Raw genomic sequence first — 23,089 nt, 5'->3', positions numbered from 1 at the left:
CATAAGAATAATGGAACGTAGACTGAAAGTGTATTTGTTTCACAAAAAACTTATAATTTGAAGAACATTTTCCAAAAAACGATCACTTGTATCATTTATAAAAATAAATGAATGCAAAATATCTTCATCACCAATAAAAAAATAGTTAGGCATAAATTATTGTTGGTAATAAAAAATTTTCCATTAGATAATTTTTCTAAGAGATGTAACCAATAATTTTTCGTATAATGTTTTCCAAATCTTGAGTTTTCTATGAAAAAACACACCCTAAGACTTATGTTAAAATTAGTAATGCAACTCATTCTTATTGAGTATCTAGTACAATTACGAATTAAAATATTTATTGAACATTTTTCACATTATTCATTGTATCAATTTGATACATTTTTCTTAGACATCATTAACATTATTCTTTGCTTAACTAGTAAAAAGACTTAGGGTTTTGGCTCTCGGGTATAAAGTTTTGGGTCGAAATTTGTTATTGAGTAAGCATGTCGACATTTGACTGTTATATCTATGAGAAACTAATTTCGAACTTTGCAACTTCTCAAGTTCCACACAAGATCGTAGAGATTTTGGGAAGTAATTCATGGGTAGAAACCTATAGCCAGATGGTCTCCAGTTGATTCTTTGTGAGGCTTGGTTCACGTGGATGAAGTGTGGATTACTACAAATTTGAGGTTGAACAACAGGCTGGGATGCAATTCAGCCGGAATAGACTTGCAAGGCAAATGGGCGGGTTTAGATAATAGGCTTCCATGGAAAAGTTCAGCCATTCATATTTGGCCCTAGTTTGCCCCCAACATTTCTATGCAAGATACATATAATGGGCAGGCTTGAGAAATACGATAGGCTTGATCTTCGGGCCTAATCTGGCTCAGATCACCTTTGCTATAAATGATGTATCAATCACTGTCTCAATTGATGGCGGAAGCACGAATGATATAGTGTCTTAGGGCTTGGCGTAATTTAGAACTTCATGACTCGACATTAATGAGGATATCATCTCAGGTAAGGTGATTGATAGGTGAGTTTTGAATACTGCCATCGGGAGTTTGGTCTTGAATTCGGTCAGGTCGGGGGTCGGGTCGAGCCGTTCCCACCTCTCGACAGGTAAATTGAACAGGTTATATACCTCTTTCGGACACTCACTCTGCCCTTCCCTTTGTGATGATTTCCCCGGCAGTTCATATGTCCTACTTGGTGAGCATCTCGTGGCTGCGCACTAGAACAGAAGATGTCTAATTGAGATGAATTTTTTTTTCTTGGCCTCAGTGCTCTCAAGAGGTAAACTGAAGAGGTCAATCTACCTCCGAAATTGACGGTAATATCCACCCTTGCTCGCCGAGACAGTCAGAGTTTCAAGCTGCACCTAACTCGGTGCCAAGTCCGACTTCACCATAGTGTTTCCGAGCGTCTTCCATCGAGCTAACCGGGGCAAACAAAGTCATGCAAGAGCAAAACATAAATCTTTCCCAATAAGAGCGTCTTACAACGGCAAGAAACCTCATTACAAGACTGCGCACGAGAGAAAAAAGTCTCTTTCAGGTATGGTAGTGTGTGATAACTTCGATGCACCTGTTTCAAGAAACCAGTAGAACCACATGGTGTGTTTTCCCTATCTTTCCTTAGCGTGCGTACGTCCCCCTAAGTTGGATGGGTAACGTCAGTCGGGTGCGTGCTCCAGAGATTTTTAGCTGGCTAAAGCGAGTCCCCAACTGCGCGTGGCGCTGCACTCGATGACTCGTCGCCATGATCTTTTCCATGAGTAGGTGCTGCATCTGATTCTTTCTGTGCTGCCATTTATGTTTATAAGAACATGCTCGTTCTATGTATGTTCATGTTCACGTGCTCCTGCTGTCTCCCTGCGGCCACACATTCACCTCTCTTGATCTCTCCCTCTCGCGGATACAAATTCACTGTGCGAAGCAAAATGTCGGGTTTTGGCATGAAAGTTGCTGCGTTTGTGGTGTTGCTCTCCATGTCGGGTGCTGCAGCTCAGGACTCTGAAATCGCGCCTTTACCGGCAATGCTAACCGGAGCCAGTTTCGCTCTTCTTGTTCCTTGCGTTCTCGTCTGCTGCACTGCGCTTCTCATCCTGGTTCATGGTGTTTTTCAGCTCACGTGAACTTACTACGAAGAATTTCTTATTTTTGGAGCATAAAACGACGTGTACTTACCGATACCGTGTGCTTAGAGTTGGCATGAACAAGTATGTTTGTGTACACCATGTCTTTTCTGTGCCGGTTTAGTCGAGTTCGCAGAAAATCATTGTGGGTATTGGATCGATTTGTTATTTGTACTCATTTTGCACTAATTAAGATTCTGAGATGCCATTGACTGAAGATTTTTTATGATCACTTTCCTTGTGCTGGCTAGAATTTTATGGTGATGATCAATTGGCTACACTCCAAACATGCCAACTCGACTAGGGCATACGGCCATAAGATCACCTGAACTCTGATCTTAACACCAGGTAAATTACAACCCAAAGAATGCCATCTATTTTCAATAGTGATTTTTATTATATTACCATAGAGTGAATTGTCGTATCAGACACATCAAACACGCTTGTGAAACAGATTACGCTTTTCCGCTAAAGTGAACATCGAAGATTGAATGATAACAAGTCGATTTTGTCATAAAGGATATCAAAGTTCAAGAATATGCACTAAACTGATATGCACTTATCACAATGAATGAGAAACAATCAACAATAATGTTAACATGGACCTTCAACATCTGATAAAAACAGGGCGAGCAGTCCAGACAAAATTGCCCACCTCAGTACTCTCTATACATTAACAACTCCATAGCCATTTCATTGTAGTTTCCTATCAAATCATGCGCCTCATAACTCAATTTTCTGTAGTAAATCAAAAGAACCAGTACCCATCTTCATAGGTAGCCCGAGGCATATCCGAGCGGATGGGGTCTCCAAGTTGTCAACCACCCCATGATATGCTGCATCGACAATGAACTTGGAAGCTGTCTCAAAGGACATCTTACTGAAAGGTGATATGGACTCTGCTATACCACCAAGTCTGTTCATTGGACGATACCCACCTGCGTGGGTCATGAAGTCTGCAATCAAGGTGAGGTGACGCATATCCACAGATATTCCATATGAACCGAAGACATTCTGCACCTCCCGTATGATGGTTTCTCTGGCAGCTTCCACCCCATATGTAGTGAGCATCGCGTGGATATCATTCGAATATATATATCTAATGTCCAGCTGATCTTGCATTTGCCACAACGCACAAAAATCCGCTCCGTTTGTATTAATTGCCGGAATTGCTTCTTTATCCTTGGCCTCAATTTTCTGTCTTCTTTTGGGATCTTCCCCATAGTAGATCACTTGGTTCTCTTTGCAAGTAATCACTTGACAAGATTCGATCTTGCCAGAGCTCCTGAGGTACACCTTTTTGGCCACTTTCTGAGCAATCTGCATAATAAACAAGAGCGTCACCTTCACAATAATTGAGGGACTATAATATAGCCACAAAGATCAAGTCCAGAAGCAAATCTCATTTCCCGAAATTTCCACAAGAGACACGAGCAAAAATAAAAAATTATATATGGCAAAGCTGCTTCCTTAAGAAGCAGGACGTAGCATGTCCTAGAAAAGGTCATCGACAGGATAGTATTGATCAAAAGAGAGGTCAAAGAAGAAGAAATATGCTACACAATATTTTACAGTCGGGTACAAGTACTAAAATGAACATCCATTCCTAAAGCTGGTCAAGGTAGACAAATAGCACATCTATATAAAAGCATGGCATGTTCCAAGAGTCTGTGAATAATAATGGGGGACAATCTGTTAATTACCTGGGCCAGCAAAACATGAGGTTCATTAGTAAATCTGAAATGGACCTCGAAGTCCAATCCATTTGCTGCCACAAAAATTGCTCTGTCAAATTCCTTGATCACTTTTGTTCTGACCTCTTCTTTCCTTCATCATCCGACTTTGCATTTTTCTTACTTTTCTTTGTTTTAGAAGGGCTCACAATCTCTGGTGCTATCCCAGGCGGTCCATCACCATCTTCACCAATATCAACATCATTAGCCTGATCACCATCACTTTCTAATCCAGCAGACAGCTCCGGTTCATTCCGCTCCTCTTCATAACCATCCTCATACTCCATTTCATCTGTAGCTTGTCTTTTACGTTTTTGCCCATCAAAACCAAGATCATCATTGTCATTGCCATCATCATCACCATCATCAGCATCGTCATCTACGGTCCTCTCCTCAGCATGCTGTGAAGCCAAACCAGATGCATCTTCATCAGTCTCGCTTGATGTCTTGGGTCTTGAATCTGATGTAAAATTCTTTATCCCACTGATTTTGGAGAGCAAAAGAAGATGATTCTGCATTGCATCTTCCAACTCCCTAAGGTATACAACTTCTAAGATCTCTTCACAGTGTTTTACTGAAAAGACTTTAGGCCTCTTAAGCTTCATTTTCAGCTTATATATGCTGCAGACCTGGTGATTATTCACTGCAAATGGCACAACCGCAACTTCCATACTTTCAATCATTTCGGCCACAGTGATTTTCTTTAATTTTTCAGCAAGAGAATTGGCATCCTGCCTACAAATGACACGAAGCATTATCAATGCACATTCTCATGCAAATAGTAGGTAATACAAAATATTTCGAATCAAGGGACAGAAAGTAAGCATAAAACCGCTCAATTTGTAATGGCTTGAGGCTTCAACAATCAGCCTGTTATCAGTGCCATCTAAAAATTTTGACATCTAAAAACTTATACAAAAAGCAGCAGAGCTTTATATGATATATGTTTATCCTAAACTGGGAATACATTAAAAATTTCACTTATGAGTACAGAAATTAAGCCACTAGCTAATGCATGCTGCAGTCGTTCATAACAAATTGAACCCCAGAAATAACTTAAATGGCTAAGCAGGGAGTATGCTCCATTAGTAGATAAGACAGGTGACTACATACTGAGAAGATATGACAGTTCTTTAAATTTAAGGAACAAGCATAAAAATCAACAAATACGCATTAAGATGCAATAAGTAACATCAAACACTTAAACTATGCTTGCAAGCACAAACTTTAAAGACCACTGAATTATTTCTACAGGGAGAAAATGCTTTCAAGTCCTAAAATAGTGAAAGGTTCTGCAATTTTCTTAACCCTCTCTCTCTCTGTCTCTCTCACACATGAGTGCACACACTCATACACACATGTTTCTTCACCAACTCACTGACTCAAGTATCTACTTCAACCACCTCTAAATATCCTCTCACAACAAACAGCTTGAAAGTGGAAATGCAATGGATATTTTGTCAGCTGGGAAAGCAGTACACCGATTCACTCATAGGCACCTCTGTCTTTTCTATATGATGTTTCTCTACTATGAGTAAATCAGTTAAAACTTACATCAACAAATTCAGAGGTTAGGCCATAAATGACCCTGAATTATTACCAAACAACAAAACCTCAAATTTCAACCTGCAGCTTACAAGTGGAAGTGACCAGTGACATGCACTCAAACTAAAAAAAAAAAAGAAACCTCAAATTTCAACCTACAGCTTCTCAAACTAGTAAGAGGGACCACTGACATATAATCAGAGCAACAATTCATTCTCTTCAATTCTCAGAAGCAATTGGGGCAAAAGCTATGTGCAGCAGATTGAAGTTTGAATATTTGCTTAAAGACAGGACTATGAACAAATTCAACTATCCCTTGCAATTTGCAAAAGATGAGTAAATCATCATAGACACAGATAATTGTTCTCTTCACATTCCTATTGATAATTTGATTTCTCAGAAACAGGGCTGAATAATTAAAAAAAACTGCAGGTCAACACAAAGATGCATATGAATAACAGAGGTGAGAACTCCATAGTGAAGGCAACCCAAATAAACGAAGGTGCAAAAAGGATTTTGTCCCATCACTCTCTGTCCGCCCCATTGAATGTCTCATACGTAAAAAATAGACAAGCCCACCTTTTCTTTGTAGTTCCAAACTCTAATGTCTATCCAAGTTTCTAATGGTTTAATGCAATGAGAAGTTCTAGGTCATGACATTTTATATTTATCTAAAGCATAGAGGTTAAATTAAGCAGCTTACTTTGACCTCCCTCTCCATAAAGGGCAGGTCATAATTGGAGTCTTAATATCAGTGGACGCGGTCATCAATATTTCCTGTAGGCGTGGAATTCCAAGTGTCACATTCATTTCTCCTCGACCAGCATGATGGAAAGTGTTCAATCTGGAAAGCCACAATGTTCCATGTCATCAGAAAATGAAGAGAGAAGCAAACAAGATGAATGCAAGTGTTGACAATAAGAACAATACACAATCATGTCTATATACAAGTAAGAAAAATATTCAATGTTCCTCTTCTTAATTTGGAAAACGACGATAAATTTCCCTACGTTTAGTAGACAGCCCCAACAAAAACCGTATCAGCCTACACCTAAACATGCATAAATGCAAGTTTAATAACAGATTCTCTAAAAGTACACTATAAAGTAAAATGAAGAAGGGAGTAGGATTCAGAGAAATATTGAACCACAGAGCTTTCAGATCAGATAAGTTTTCATTCTATTGTTCTAATTTTATCAGGAGTTTGTTATTCAGAGCAAAATGGGAGAAATCATTTCAATGAGGAAGAAACCAAATATAAAACTAGGGAGAGTGATGAAAGCTAATGTCAATAAGACACAACGAAGCTGATCTCAACAAGACACAAATCCAATACCATCATTAGATTCTACACACTAAGCTTCAGCTTCTGAAGTGACTCTACTACAATCTCAGTCTCAATCTCAAATCCTATGTCAATTTTACAAAAGATCATTAAGTTAATTCTACATAAATCAACAATACGGTTAATCAAGCAAGAATTATCCTAGATCCCCAGCCATATGCACTTTAACAAAAGCAAGCAAGAATAAAATAGCCTGCATGATATTTGTTCAAGAATGATCAAATCATGGAAAGCCAAAAACCATAATTACGTCATCTGTGTTGATGGTTCTCCAACAGACTGAGCAGCTACTATGCCAACTGGTTCTCCAGGCTGTGCAAGACTTGAGAAATATTTTTGTTCCACTGACTTCACAAAGTCTTCTGGCTTTAATATCTCATTCCTTGCTAATCTAGGAACTGAAAGATTCCTATCACAAATGAATTTATTTGCTTTGTCCTTTAGAGCTTCTGGCAAATCTGTGATATAGCTATTAGATTTGCGAAGCTCAGTGGAATACTTCGCCTTCATAATGTCATGATTCTGTGTGATAACAGTGAAGCTATTATCAATGATAAAAGAAAATATAGATCTCACAAAAACATCAACCAGATCAAAGCTCTTACAGCCAACAGGGCATCAAATTTCGCCACAAAGCTTGTTTTATGGACATCAATGCCATCTTCTCCATAATAAAATTGCACGATGGACCCATCTGCATCTCGGACGGTATGATCATAAGAAACTTTTAGGCATTCGAGATTTTTTACCAAGCATCTCTGCAGATACCCACTGCGAGATGTTTTGACTGCTGTATCAACTAACCTGCGGAAAAGCCAAAAAGATTAATGTCAACTTCATTGGACACTACGTCACTTGCTTAAGAAATTTTGTAAGTAGTCTGTATTAAGTTTCAAAGTATGCATCTGCATGCCCATCTCAAGCCAACCTTCAACAAATATTATGAATAACTCCCACTATACAACTCTGGTTAACAGGAATTCCCATGTGCATTCCAATTTGTCCTCGAAGTAGTCAATTGTTCAATTAGTATTCATGCCTTAGTAGACAGCAGTCACAGAGCAGATAAATCACCCGAATAGACAACATATTAGACAAAAACAAATGACATTTTTTCCTACTCACTGGCGGAAAAAGGAATCTGGAAGCATGTAGCCAAACTTGAAAGACAGAACTAAAAGCAAGGTCTAGCCGAAGCTCAAAGTAGATACCAAAAAAAAAAAAAAACCTCAACTTGGTGAACCCTTTTGTTCCATTGAGTAGACTTGCATTTCATAACTAATTAGATGAGACATTCTGTATCAGCAATACAGTCCATAATCCTTGTACCATGAGCCATCAAATAGATTTGCAAAAAGATCCATGGTTTCAAACACCAAACACCAAACCCCAACACCAACCCCCCAAAAAAAAAAAAAAAAATCACACTACCAATTGGTTCACTTTTACAGCACTGAAACTTGAACCATTTGAAAGGATTTCATGTCTGATGCCACCAGACAGGACATAATGTGGAGGCTACTTCCCAAACCAAAGGACTTCTTAGAAATGATTCCAAGGATTTGTCAGCACAAGTTTTTGCCACAGATGCAGCTGTGCCCCTTGACAGTTTGACATTGATGATTTTGTCAAGGTAAGAACTAAAGGTTAATCCTCAGAACTGCTTTGCACTAAAAACGGCAGCTCAAGCTGTCACATTTTATTGTGATACGTTACGCCGCAATTGCATGTCGTTTTCAAATAAGGCTTTATAAAAGCATTTTTAATGAATATTTCATTCTTAGATCTTAATACATATATCTATTAATCATATTATCTAAGGGAAACAAAAGTCACCATGAGCTTCAACTAGGGGTGTCAAAAACTGAACCAAAAACCAAACCGAACAAACCAAACCGAACTGAAAAATTTGGTTTTTTTTTTTATCAGTTCGATTCTCATTAAAAAATGAAATTTCTTTATCGGTTCAGTTTTTATTGGTTAACCGAACCGAACCAAACCAACAAACCAATAAGAGCTTATTTCTTGGAAACGAAAAATATATGCAACAGAAAAAAAACAAATTCAAAAACCGAAAACTAAAAGCTGAAAACCAAAAACCGAAAACCGAACCAAACAAAATTTTGGTTCGTTCGGTTTGGGTTCAGTTCGGTTCGGAAGTTTTTCTATTGGTTCAGTTCGGTTTGGTCTTTCAAAAAAACCGAACTGAACCGAACTATTGACACCCCTAGCTTCAACAGAGGAATCCATTGCAGCAAAAGATAATGATAACTGAAAATGATGTGATCATCTTTATATTCACTGCATTCTCAGATGAAGTCCAAAGATCACTTACAACTCCTGGGAAACAAAAAATAAACATGCCAACATATCCAGATAACCATCTCAAGATTGTATAATCAATTGATTTTTGAAAATATTATCCAACAAATGAGATTTGTAAAAAAATTACCCTTCTCGGCCAGCCATACAATGGAAGTAATATTCTTGGGGTCGCAGACCAGTAAGAAATCGATCAATTATAAAGCCTCCAGCCCGAGATGCCCAATCCCAAGGAGGAAAGCAGGGCAAAGTCTTTCCAGAGACCATTCTAGGGACTCGTCTGCCTTCTAGCTCCTGTTGACCCAAATGAGAAGATATTTGCTGGAAATTCGCCTGTTTGAGGCAAAACAAGGAATTTCTAAGAGATTAATTTCATGAATGCATTCCATCCCAGCATCCTTGTATGAACATATATGTAGTTATAAGCTTAGTTGTCAGCATTGCAATCATAGGCATGATCCTGCAATGTGCAAAGATCAATCTCGATCACTCAAAAAAGGGAGGACACTATAAGTATCTAAAGTTGTGTATGGCATCACTTTAGTGCCAAAATTTTTTTCGGATCATTTAAATGCTACTTCTTAAAAAAAATAATCACTTAAGTGCCAACTCTGATTTGGATCACCAAATCCGACGTGGCAATTTAGAGAGAGCTGAGGAAGAAGATTGAGCTGGTCGGTACACCAAATTCAACATCATTGAACTCAAATCTGACATTGTCTTCATACAACCCTACATCTTGGGTCACCCGAGCCTCGTGACACCCTCACCATGACAAGGAGCCAGGGTCGAAGAGGGGTTATCCGAGGTTGTAGCGCAACTTGTAGGCCTGGGTGGCGATAGGGGAGTGCTGGTGAGAGTAGTCCATTGCATGCACAGTGTGGAGTGGCAAGGGCACATAAGAGGGAAAAAAGAAGAAAAAAGGAAAAAAAGGAAAAAATGATGTGGACAGCGAGGAGGTAGAAATGTGCATATGGAAATGGCACATGGACTATTTTTTTTCTATTTTAAAAAAAACAACATAAAATTTTAATTATACTTAAGTGATTGTTTTTTCTCCAATTTGGCACTTAAGTGAGCCGGCGAAAACTTTTAGCACTAAAGTGAGTGCTGTACACAACTTTTGACACTTCTAATGTCCTGCCCTCAAAAGAAAAAGAATTGGTCTAGGTCAGGCTCAAGATTGGATCACATGTAAAACAGCAACAGGAACTGCTTGTCTCTATATTGATGCACCCAATATCACTCTGTAAACTTACAGAATTATCCAATAGAACAGAATAACATCGGCACTCGAAAGAGGGTGATGCAAATGGCTTATTAGCAGAAATAATTTTTTCCAATTTGTTGATAACCAACATCTTGGACCTATGGAGCTCTTAACATTCCAGACAATCAGAGTTGAGTCTTTAAACTGCCAGCACGTAGCCTCATCAGATATTGTAATGCTCAATTCCTATTTATGCATATGATATTTTGTTACCAAAATCCTATAGTAGTCTTTTTTCCACTTCTCAGATGATTAAGAAGAAAATGCTGCCTAGATCTTGTGTTCATGTTGAGTAGAGTATGTCACCGAGTCAAGTCAAACTGTCCAATCTTTATCACGATGTCTAAGACTCAAGTCAATGAAAACCACAGGCAAAAGAATTCTAATTATCTTCCAAAAACATTCAAACACAACTGGGTGAAATCAATCCAAGCATAGAAGCAGATGAAAATGCATGTCACCATTATTCCACAGAGAAATTAACCGGATACTGCAAGGATAGGATCACAAAGATGAAGAACATGTGGAGAAGACAAGCAACTTACAGTACCCCCTTTGGCCCCAGATGTAGTCATCAGTGAAATGCAGTTCTTTCCAGTGGGCTTGAATAACCCTTCAGACAGCAAATTCTTCTCAATCTTTTTACTACTCAACTCATTTAGCCTACTAATCATCCTCCTATCTAGATTGGTGAGGGCTGAATCTCCATTGCTGCGTATTACTTCTTCAATTTTCAATTGAAGTTCTGCTGGGTCTGTCACACATTTGCATTATTAGCCACTGATCTCAAGCATATAATCAATAACACAGACACACAAAAGTCTGACAAAGATGACGACACTAAATCTAGAAGTATCGAACCAAGCCTGCCAAAATCCTGAAAACTGCTACTTGCAGTCAGCTATTTAAAGCCTGTAACCCATTTTGATCGCTAGATACTGAAAATACAGCATTCAGGAAGAAAGGAACTTAGACAGATGGAACAGACAAAATCGATCTTTTATATTTGATTAAAAGAAAGAGCCTAACATCTAACAAGATCATTATGCATCTGGCAGCCTGCTGCTAGATTTGTGGCAGGGAGGAATTAGTGTTCAAGCACCAGACATGGATATCACTATGCCCAATAAAGAGGATATCAATAGAAATACCAAATAAGATATTACTGGTTGTAAGCACGATAAGTTTTAAAAAGGAACAAGAGCTCAACTAGATCAACAGGCAAAGAAAATAAGGTAATTGTTTCCATAATACTTGCAAGAAAGTAACACACCTATGAAATCATTAACCCCAACAACCTCGCAGTGTACTTCCTCTCCACAATTTTCACATTCTTCAAGTTGTTGTTGTCTTTTTTCATCAATATCTTTACTCAGCAAAAGATCATCCACTCCACATGTGAAACCATGCAGCTGAATCATCAAGATCAAATTATGGAAGTTCATAATCTTGATAGAAAAAACCACCACTAAAATTTAATTATGGAACTTGCATGCTTATTATACAGCCACTTACCTGAAGAAAAGCTGTAAATAACCGACTAAATGCAGATAGCAAAATTCCTGCAGCATTTGAGCCATAAAGCTCCTGAAATGTATGAACTAGACCGTAGTCACCAAATTGAGCCTTATCGATGACTCCACAGATTAGGTAGTTTTTGAATATCAACACAGTATCTTCACCAGGCTCTTCATTTCTTTCTATTTTGTCCTGTTCCCTCAGTTTATCCTTGTTAGTACCCTTTCTCTTACTGGGTTTATGTTTAAGTTTTCTTTTAAAAAAGTCAGATGGTATCTTCCCCTGCTTTTCCACAGTAAATGGCGGGTAACCTCTAGTTAAATGATCTAGAACTGCAGCAATCAACTGCAAAGAAAGGAGGAAACAGTAATTGTCAGTTTCTATGTATAATCCATGATAGGTCTCCAATGTATTTTCTATTATAGAATGGAAAAAAAGGAAAAGACAAATTATTGTACAACAGTGCATCAATTTCTAATTTATTTTGCTTCCCATCTAGATTGATTTGATGAATCTTCAAGCACTTGTATAAAGAATCTGCCATGTAACATATTATGACCTGTTTTCCTGTCCAGAGAGGTTCTGGTTTCCAAATGGCAGGCACAGGACAGAGCAAATTGTCTTCAAAATTAATCGCCACCTTTTTCCCAAGTTTCCTGAAAGAACCTGATCCAGCTGTAGAAACTCCTGAACTATAAAGGAGGTGATTGAATTCATCGTAATTCAAAAATGTATCCTTCTTTGTAAGAATTGCAGCACTGACTATGTGATCCTGACAGAATAAAGACAATACTTACATCAAACTCAAATTAATAACAAGGAAAGTTGATTTGACCCCAAAAAAAAATGAAACCTGGATCAATGCTCTAATAGGAGACCCATTGGTTGGTTTAACATATTGATTGTTTGCATTCACAATGTTGTAAGCTTCAGCACGTGAAATATCATCTTGTGGAAAATGGACATTCATTTCATCACCATCAAAGTCAGCATTGTATGTACTGAAAAAACACCCCAAAAAATGTCCAAATGAGGTCTCACAAACAATTGAAAAATGAACCTTCAAACATTCAGCAGTCTATATCTGGCCAACCTGCAATTTGCATAATGCATCCGAAGTGTTTTCTCCCCCTTCAATACACGAACAACATGTGCCATTATACTAGGCTTGTGAAGTGTAGGCTGCATGGCATAAAATATCAAACTTCATCAAGGCCAAGGAAGGACAGAGGCATTCACTGACAGACAATGGTTCAAGTCGTGAATAATTAGGCAAAACAAGTAGTACAGCATCAGCATGTCTTATCAATATGAGGACTGCTATACTTTTCTCATTTCTCCATGCATCTTACATCCCAAAATAGTTTGGCCTTTATACTAAGAAATTTCACATCTTAATTCCCGCAGTATAATCTTGGGCCCACTCAAGTCCCTATAGGACTCTATCACATGAAAGCTCTTGGTCCCTGTACCTAAGAGTTATTCTGGCCCTTCAAACGTGAGAAGACCCACTATTAATGATTACTTGCGCATTGCCTCCCTGACTAGACTCATAGGAAGAATGCTTAATGGAAGAATGCTCAAGTAACACATGCATATCTACAGCATACAATCCGCATAAAAATACAGTAGGACCCAAAATTGTTTAATGAGGCCTTGACGTATGATGCTGAGGTGCCTTTGACCCACCTTTCTGAACCATGTTGAAAAATAAATATGATAAGAGCGATGTCTCTTCCAAAAATGTGAGACTGACTATTAATGAGTTATAGAGTCAATTTTAAAATAATAATTCAATGCAAAAGCAAATTTATTCCCCAAAGACTGAAAATCTATTTGAGTTACCTATATCCCCATTATAACTACCATGTTATGCCACAAAAATTATATGTCAAACCAAGCATAAAAGAAAAATATAAAGAGGCTTGTTAATTGGTACAAGTAATATCACATCTTTCTTCCTGCTGGTCATGAGTTGGTCACTCTGCAGCAATTAAATGGCGGAAGCAATTGCCATAACAATTGGGCAGATAGTTTTAATACAACAGATCCTTAAGGCAGCATCTCAACAACAGCTAGAGCCAAAGTACTAGCTTGCAGGAATGTGCATTATCCATGACAAATGAGAAAAGCACAATGTGATATATAAGTCCATGAAAATAAGGTAGCCAGAGAAAACAAGCCAAAGGAGCATTTTTAAACAAATTCCAGAGCAGGGCCACATTTCTTCTAGTATCCAAGCAAGCAACACAAGATAAATTTGGTCATGTATGTACTACTGCAGAGTACCTGTCTATTGACCAGAACGATATCTCCATCTCTCAAGTGGCGATATACGATTTTACCTTCAACCTCATTATCCGAACTCCTCCCAGCTTGTGTGACAACCCCTCTCGATGAAGGTAATCTCCTTGAGATCGAAATTCGACCTTTTCTAGCTGGTGGTAGTTTAAGAGTAGATAACTTGTCAATGTAGTGTGTTGCTCCTGGATGAGTATCTGCGCCATTGATAATAGCTTTCCGCAAACTAACAGTATTCCAAGGAGTCACTCTCTGTCATTATAGGCGTTGAGCCAAAAGGAAAAACTCCATCAAGATCATTATATGTAACCAAATAAAATTAGATATCATGAAAAAGGAACGCAGCAACAATTAGTAATTTGGTATTGTTGAGCATCAATGATCTTGTTATGGTTGGGATACAAACTCTTTATTGCCACATATTCAAGATCAGATCCAAAGTCCTAGTGATTTGAACACAAATTTTCCTAATAAAGTGAATGGAAAGAGAAATATTTCTTTGCTTTATACACGGGTCAGAACTTGATGCTGCCACTCAGGCATTACTCAATAGAGGTGCAAGGCTGACAGAAGTACTGAAACAACCACAATATGCACCACTTCCAATTGAAAAACAAATTCTAGTCATTTATGCAGCTGTCAATGGATTCTGATATAGGAGCTTCACTGAGAGAAAGTAAAGAGAGTAACTGCACTAAGGCAAATTTGACAGCATCCGATTTTGTACAGTTAATCTTAGCAGACACTTTTGGGGCATTCTCCTTCATGAAGATGGCATCAAGCCGATGTGGGACTCGAGGAATAGAATACGGGGATTTCTTTGGAGAGGAATAACCGGGATTTGAAGCATTCTTCATCCCTTATCCGCACGTAGATCTTTTGACAGCTGGGATGGACTTTTGGTTTTGGGATTGAACTCATGCTCGAAACTTCACTAAAAGCAGGGGAAAGAAGTTATAGCATATATAAAGAAAAGGACTCGAATGCAAGCTCCTATGGAACTGTTTTTGGGTTTGGTGGAATTGAATCAAGAGTACCACTTACAATATAATCAGGAACTGCCGCTCGAAAGGGAATGAAGCTACTTAGAAAGTACAAATGGAAACAGTTCCCTGGGAAGATAGACCATCACTAAAACTCTTCCTTGCTCCTCGTAGTAACAACTCTAGACAAAACCCCGAAATAGAGAGATATCTCCAAATATTAAAAGTTTCATAAAACATACTGTAATTTTTTAATGATGAACGAAGCTACACCAAGTCAATTAGATTGAATTTGCAAAAGGGCCTTAAGATCTTATTTATTTCACAATAAATATGAGACCAAACCCCATTTTACAACTTAATTTGAAGGACAAACGAATTTTCAACCACACTTCTTAAGTCTGTATACACAATAATAGCAGTCGGATAATAAAAAGACAGAATGGGAGGTTTCACAAGAGGTAATGAAGACCTAATGCAATGCATCAAGCAAGCCATAGATTCACTTCCCAGACAAAATATGGAAACCTCTTCAAAACATATTATTTGGTAATCCATATAAAGCTAATCAACGTGAAACAAGCACTAATCAACCTCACTGTGCTAATAATGTTTATGTCAGTTAAGCATAAAAGGAGTCAAGGTTTCCTTTTGGGTACATTAGCACCTTACTAGACCAATAATCATATCCACTGCATATCAGCAGAACTTGCACTCCATTACAATAGATTCTGAAGTAAAATACACCATCTATGAACAATTAAGAAGAATTCTTCATGCTTACCTCTGGGTATGTCAATCTCAATGCAAAATAAGGGGGAATACCGATTTCATTAACTGCTAAGTAAGGATCAGGAGATATGACAGATCGACAAGCATAATTAACTCTCTTGCCCATCATATTCTGCCGGAACATGCCTTCCTTTTTCTCCAGCAACTGACATATACCTGAAGCCACATCTCTTCGACCTTGACCTAACAAAAGGTGGAAAATCTATTCATTTCCCATCAGTAGTTCATTAGGTGCATAATAGAACCCAAACATGCACTTTAGCCCAAAAAACCAATTTAATCAGTGTGAACTCCTTCTGCAGCATGCTTACTAACCTAAATGGGCATACAATAGTGCTTTCCAGATGAAAAAATAATGAGACTCTAATCTGCAAGACAGCGATAAGAAAAAAAAAATTTCTTTTAAGCTGATAAAAATTGGAAGAAAGTTCTATTTACAATTTCATTGCTGAGTCCTATTTATCATTTTCCACTAGGAGGATGATTTGATTTGAGAAAGGATCACAGTCTGCAAAGATTGGATCTTTAATTCAGTATGTTCCCTAGTCTTTAATACTAAGATTATGATCCCTAAGATTTCATTTTGGCGCGATTTTGATCTTCAATCTTCATATGCATTGAAGTTGGATCACAAGTCTTGCACATGACTGAGATTCCAAGGATATGCTTAGATAAGTTTGTAACCTCTATATTGCTAAGGAGTTAGATTGTGATTTAACTGTCATACAAGAACTGTGATCTAGATTTGTCACCAATGGGAATAAAAACCAAAGACTGGGGACTGAATTTAAAAATCATCAATCTTTGGAGACCTTGGACATAATCTTCCTTCAGTTTCATATGGTTGCAAAGAAGGAACTTTTTACTGTTTCTTGTCTATACACTTGAACATGGAATGAGGCACTAAGACTGTTAGAGCACTAAAAACAACTGCTTAACAAGGAAATGCTGTGTCTAGGAACTTCAGTGCTAAGCCACATTGGGAACAAAACGACAGAAAGGAACTATTTACTCTTTCTTGTCCATGCACTTGAACAGTCAATTAGACTGTTGGAGCACTCAAAGAAAGTGCTTAACAAGGAAATGCTATGTCTACCAACTTAGGCTTCCAGATGCTAAGCTACATTGGAAACAAAATGACAGAAAAACACTGACCTGTAGCAGTTTTGCTATCAAAAAGAAGATTTATTGATTGTTGAAGGTCCATCCATCGGCTAATGATGGTTGCGCGATTTGACTGATGAGCATTCCCTAAGGAGATGTTGGCCTGCAATACCTTCGCCAATAGAACTGTATGTGGATGTTCCATCACCTGGAAAAAAAGGACCAAACACTAAGGTGGAATCTCACGGAAAAAATAATTAGCTCAAAAAATTTTCAAGCAAGAAAGAATTCCAGTATAGAACAAAGCTTGCACACAGATATTGCCTTATGACATGTGCTTATTGTACAGAGATCACAGAGGAGCATAACCAGATAGTTTTTTTTTTTTTGATCTAACATGACCAGATAGTTTATATTCTACAACAGTATGACTTTGCCTTGCCATTTGACCCTTTCCATTCCTAAATTCAGTATACTGAGTTAACCTATGAAGGGATGTCATGAAGGCCAAGCAAATAAATCTTTCCACTGCTACAATGGGCTAGGAAGCTGATCCAGCATCTCAATCTTCTTAGCCCAAGTACTTACCTATCATTAAATTGTCATCTCAGGCAGCCAGCCTCTCCAGGAAGACACAACCAGGCAAACATGCAGACGAGAACATATGATTCTTACTCTGTTAGATAAAAGACATAGGTGAGCATCCAGCATGTTGCAGAGTGAGTCTGAGGTCTAGCTAGATACAACTTCACAATCAAATCCAAATCTTACAATTTCGATCAGCAGAAAGAAGTCCTAGAAGCCAACAATTCCTGCTTTTCGAGTTGTTCAAGTTTGCTCAATCATAAAAGAAGCCATTTGGACATTCTTTTGAATTTCTCAGGCTTGGAAATTAATGGCAAATAGTACCACTATTGCATAACTTAGATCGACTGATCAGGGAAGATATGAAAGAAGCCATTTAGACATTCTTTAGTATTTCTCAGACTTGAAAATAAATAGAATATAGTATCACTATTTTTATAATTTAGATTATCTGATAGTGAAAGATGGTTACTCACTACTTATAAGTACTGAGTGTCAGGTTTGGAGGATGTGCATTTTCTCTGTAGTATTTTCCTTTCCTAGTCAAACACTTATTACTAATCTGACAGTTAGATGGACCCATCATTGTCCATTCCTAAATTTGATAAAGATGTGTTAGACTGGTCAGAGAGCAGCAATAATGATCCCTTACACCAACCATAAGCTGACCAATAAATGAGGAAATTTCCAAGACAAATGTAAAGGCCAGATGGCTTAGAACCTTATTTGTCTGGCATTATGATGGTAGCCCCTTAAAACTCCTATTCATGAATTTTCAATTCTTTCCAGGTAATAAAACCCTTAATTCTCTTTACTATACTTAAAAAATAGAGGAAAAGACAATAGTTAGGCAAAATTCAATTCAATTCATTTTGCTACAATCTACCCCACATAAAGAGGAAAACTGAAAGTGTCTTGCCTTTCCCCTCCTTTCAATTCCTCCTACCTTAAGTGCCACAAGATGCAAAAGCATTATGCAATATACAAATTTGAAAAGTGCTTCTCCATTTCATCCATGTGGGTTAATTCGTGTGGGTGAGAAAATTATCAATATCTCCACACTTGCACTAAAAATTGAAAGGGTTAATTTGATATATACTAGAAAAATAAACATAGTGCAAAATATAAATACCTCAGTCCACCAGTTCAATCAACTTGTCCCTACTCATCATGATGCATCACTTAATTTGCGTCAATGTTAGTTGCGCAAGAATAAAATCATTTTCCTAATTCACTGCTTACATAAATTCTGTTCTATATGACAAAAAATTGATTGATAAGGAATGAAGGTAAACCCTGGAGAACTCCTATTACCATTCTTTTTATTGATGATTGGAATTTATAAAAATAAAAAATGAAAAAAAGGAAACCACATAGAGGCTTATTGATTTCACAATCAACCATTTTTTAGTGGTCATGTCATTTTAACCATGAGAATGAGAAATTAAACATTGCCATCTCCATCGTAAGCCTCAAAACAATGCCAGACTTCTCTTCACTCTAGAACAGGCAGTGCAACACACAAATAGGACAGTTAAAGAGGAAGCAGGCACAGAGAACAACCCTCCCTTCTTTTCCCACCCCCTTTTCCTTCTCTTTCCATATCTACTAGAATTATTATGAGCTTCTCGTATGTACCACCAAGATTCTAAATTTTAGAACTAGAAAACAGAGAATGACAAACATTGGTTTTCTTGGTTCATCAATAACAAAATCAGAAGCTACATTATTGTTGCTGCTCCATATAGCAAGAGATCCCCATTCTAGGATAACGATGGCAAAATTTGTGAAGAAATGAAGATCACTTACTGAATCACCTCCCTTAGACGGTGGACGAAATTTTATTGGAGGTACAAGAACAGTCCCCAAGAAAAACATAGAGTGAGTTGCACTATTCCCAGAACCCTGCTGCTGTATGTCACTGATAAATGAGCATAATGGTGCTTCATTCTCCCACAAAAGTTTCATAATTTCTTTAACCTATGAAAAAAGGTAGGCTACATTAATAAAATGAAGAATCCATGCATATGTGGACAATCTAAAATTCTTATACAGACAGACAAGAGCAAATCCATATCAATGGTAGAAGTTAGCATACCTCTGATGGTAATAAAGGTCCTGAGAAAAAATTCTTCTGCTTAATATACTCATCAGACAAACTTTGGCCCTTTCTTTTTTTCTGCCCTTTTTTGGCAATGCCAATACTGTCGGGAGATGCAAAAGTGGACGATTGAGTTTCAGCTTCATTTCCACCATCATCTTGGAGGAAGGCACCTTCAAGACTTTCCATCTCGCCATCTCCATCAAGAAATGGCCCATCCATCTTGTTCCCTCTAATAATGTTTCCTCTGGTTTGAGCTCCAGTCATGCCACTCTATTGGTCAACCCAAAAGTAAAAATTACTTGTCCAGGGAAATTTTTAATGCAGTCATAATACAAGAAACAGTAAGGTAGCAATTTGAGCCGAACGCAACAATGTAAGCAATACAAATCTAGCAGCCATGCATACCCAGTCAAAAGTTGGCATTCACTTAAGAAAGAACTTGAAATTCACATAACATATTAAAACATTAAAAAAGAGATAGCAGATTAGGCTCATTTTAAAAGTGCAAGCAATTGAAACTATGCAGCCATGGCCTACCCAGACTGAAATTGGCCTTCACTTAGATATGAACTCCAAAATTCACACAGATAAGAACAACGTTCAGATTAGGCTATGTTAAATGTGTCATCAAAGGGCAATAGACATGGCATACAGAAGTTGCTCAATGAGGATGGCTAAGACTAAGACGAAAAACATCAAACTTCAGCTGCTTAATGATCAAAGTTATTGGTAGCCTCCTATGCCACTCAGATTCAAGTAGAAGTGCCCAAGTACGAATATGGATCTTGGTGTCTGATTTGTCTATTTATCATGATGTAGGACATGTTGACCGTTGGACATGAACTTGCCATATATGCATGTAAAACTCAAATGACGCATGTTTTAAAATCTTTGTTCATGTAATTTTCAGGGAGGTTTACATTTTTAGTAATTTTTTACAGTAATACATGAACTTACAAGTGTGGAGTTCGCAATTTTATGTTCCAATATGCACACCGCACTAATGTCAAATCCTAGAGCCATCAGTGCATCACCAATGTAGAAAAGTCAGAGTGACATAGGTAGCCTCAAAAGTTAAAACCTTTTCTCCAAGAGTCTTTTGTTCAAAGAAATTTTTTGACGGTCAAGGTTCCAGATTTCTACAAGGCTCCCTCACTAATGTATTTTCCACACTATGTTTCAACTCACCTTCTGAATATTCTCAATCGACTTTAAAAATCACTGAAGGAAAAACAAGATACACTACAATCACTCACTTCTGCTCATAGACTCATGGATGGAGACCATACAAAAACTCAAGCCACCAAGATAATGTGCTTTTGGGGTGACAGGTCACTTTCTTCTTCTCAGACTCTTTAAAAACTTCCAAGTATCTACACACTACTTGAGTTAGCATTGAAGACCAAAGCCCGCTTCATATATTTATTCCTTTTCACTAGGGTTTATGTTTTCTGACATGTTAACAGTCAGCATTTATTCTTGATTAAAAATGGAAATCTTAGAGTTGCTATAAGTCCACTCACAGTCCAGCATATCATACACAATGAACCCATGATAATAACAGACGAATCAAAATGGTCATAACCCACAAATATGAAAAAAAACAAAATCGCATATATAAATGATTTTCCTCATCAAGCATTCTCAAAAGGCATATCTCAACAGCCATACCATGTGGAACCAGCCAAAAGTAGGTTTACTGATCTTGGGATTTTTAGCTTTGCAGTTCTTACACTCCTTATACGTTGGCTTCAAAAACTTATTCAAAACTGACATTGCTTCATTGAACTGAAGTGAGGTCCATTCTCCTTGCTTCTGATTCACAGGACTGTCATGCTGCGAATCAGATCTCACAGTCGAACATGATACGTCACCCCCATTACTAGCCTCTCGCAGTGAAGAATTGGTAGCCCACTTGGAATCCAGTTCTTTTGCACCAGCAACATTGCCTTTTGCAATGAGTTCCAATTTGGAAAACATGCATCGACCTTTTTGTACAAAACAGCAGCATCAAGAAGCATGTCACAGTGTCCAGAGGAAAAGAACATTTAAGGACTATAATGTAAATCAAAACAAACCCCAAACCCTAATCCCTAAACACCCTCAACCCCTCACCCCTAAACCAAAAACCAAAAACCAAATTAACAAGCAGCAGTGCTAATCATGAACTCTTTTCCCGTGATTAGGAGTAAAAGCAAGACTCACGTGCCACGAATTACCTGGCTCCTACTTTCCCGGAAGTGGAAGCAAAAGAAGCAAGTCCTTTTCAGAAGATTATAGAGCGTATTGAAAGCAGTGGGTTATAGACCGGAGAAACTAGGTCGATATGACCGCAATGACCGGGGCAATTGAACGACCGCTGGCCACAGGATTTACAACTGCAAAAAGAGGAAAGCCATTCCGAACATCAACCACCCCACCACTCGAATGCCACCAGAACACCACGCACACAGCCCCGGTGCACGGCGCACCGTCACTAGCGCAGTTCTCATCCGAAAAAGAAGAAGCAGAAAGTAAATAAAAGCAGCAGAGTACTCTACTCACGCCGTTGTGTCGTTCAGCGTCCCCATCGCCGGATCATAGAGCCCGGCGGCCACCGGCCTCTCCACATTGTCGAGCAAGACCGTGTTGGTGACCTTCACGCAGCTCTGCTTCCTCACCTCCTCGTCCGTCAGGAAACCGAACCTCACCGACTCGACGAACTCCGACACCCCCTGCAAAACAACACCCGAAGAGATTCAACGACGCCGTCGACGCACGAAGCTAATCAGGCAAAAAAAAAACTCGAAATCCCGCAGCCGCAGCAGCAGCAGCAGCTAGGGCGCGGCGGAACAAGCGGGGAGGGAGGGAAGAGAGAGCGCGCGACCTCTGCCGTCGCCATGGCGGTGGGGATTCTTGGCGGAGAGCTCCTGCGCGCGAGGGTTTAAGGGGGGACGCTTTGGCGTTTGGGGTTTACGCTTCTTTAGGCTTGCGAGCGGCACTGATGGAGAAGACGGCGACCGTGGGCCGGGCCGGAGCAACTTGACCTTAAAAATAGGCGCACGATATGTTATATTTCGGGAAACATACGAATTTGTCTCTTATTCTGCTTTTATTCCAGATTTAACCCCGACTTGATAGGAAATTGACTTATCTAAAAATTTACACGATTTTCTTTTATTATTCCATTACTTTCCTCTCCATCTCTCGAGTGTATAAAGATTTGAAAATATGGTTATGAGGAAAATGAACATTAAAGGGTTTGATTGCATTGACAATACTAACATCTAATCTTTTGGAATTAAACTAAAGAAGCACAAATTATTAATCATTTGGGACAAAAACTGCTTAACTTTTCCAACACATTTTTATTTGTATAG

General features: G+C 38.4%; 1 protein-coding gene and 1 long non-coding RNA gene across 3 annotated transcripts; one reads left to right on the top strand and one right to left on the bottom strand.

Annotated features, from left to right (window-relative positions):
• Positions 1 to 1,747: 1,747 nt before the first annotated feature.
• Positions 1,748 to 3,308, top strand: LOC120289404. Of its 2 annotated transcripts, none has more exons than XR_005547367.1 (3): positions 1,748 to 1,772; positions 2,380 to 2,476; positions 2,873 to 3,308. It is a non-coding gene; the product is annotated as an uncharacterized LOC120289404 (long non-coding RNA). The 2 variants fall into 2 exon arrangements; XR_005547366.1 differs by lacking the exon at positions 1,748 to 1,772 and adding an exon at positions 1,779 to 2,124.
• On the bottom strand, positions 2,616 to 22,717 carry LOC104425470 (DNA-directed RNA polymerase I subunit 1). Its single transcript, XM_039304245.1, is given in 23 exon segments — positions 2,616 to 3,448; positions 3,832 to 3,944; positions 3,947 to 4,596; positions 6,110 to 6,250; positions 7,002 to 7,273; positions 7,357 to 7,555; positions 9,204 to 9,406; positions 10,889 to 11,097; positions 11,617 to 11,755; positions 11,859 to 12,206; positions 12,421 to 12,633; positions 12,715 to 12,862; positions 12,955 to 13,043; positions 14,151 to 14,414; positions 15,930 to 16,120; positions 17,093 to 17,249; positions 19,436 to 19,606; positions 19,725 to 20,000; positions 21,402 to 21,718; positions 21,943 to 22,023; positions 22,026 to 22,108; positions 22,275 to 22,444; positions 22,597 to 22,717. Coding segments are annotated over 23 exon segments (5,046 nt in total). The 5' UTR covers positions 22,612 to 22,717; the 3' UTR covers positions 2,616 to 2,851.
• Between the last annotated feature and the right edge of the window lie 372 nt (positions 22,718 to 23,089).

This window comes from Eucalyptus grandis, chromosome 11 (assembly GCF_016545825.1).
Source record: "Eucalyptus grandis isolate ANBG69807.140 chromosome 11, ASM1654582v1, whole genome shotgun sequence".
Lineage (NCBI taxonomy): Eukaryota > Viridiplantae > Streptophyta > Magnoliopsida > Myrtales > Myrtaceae > Eucalyptus > Eucalyptus grandis.
This window is presented reverse-complemented; position numbering and strand designations above follow the sequence as displayed.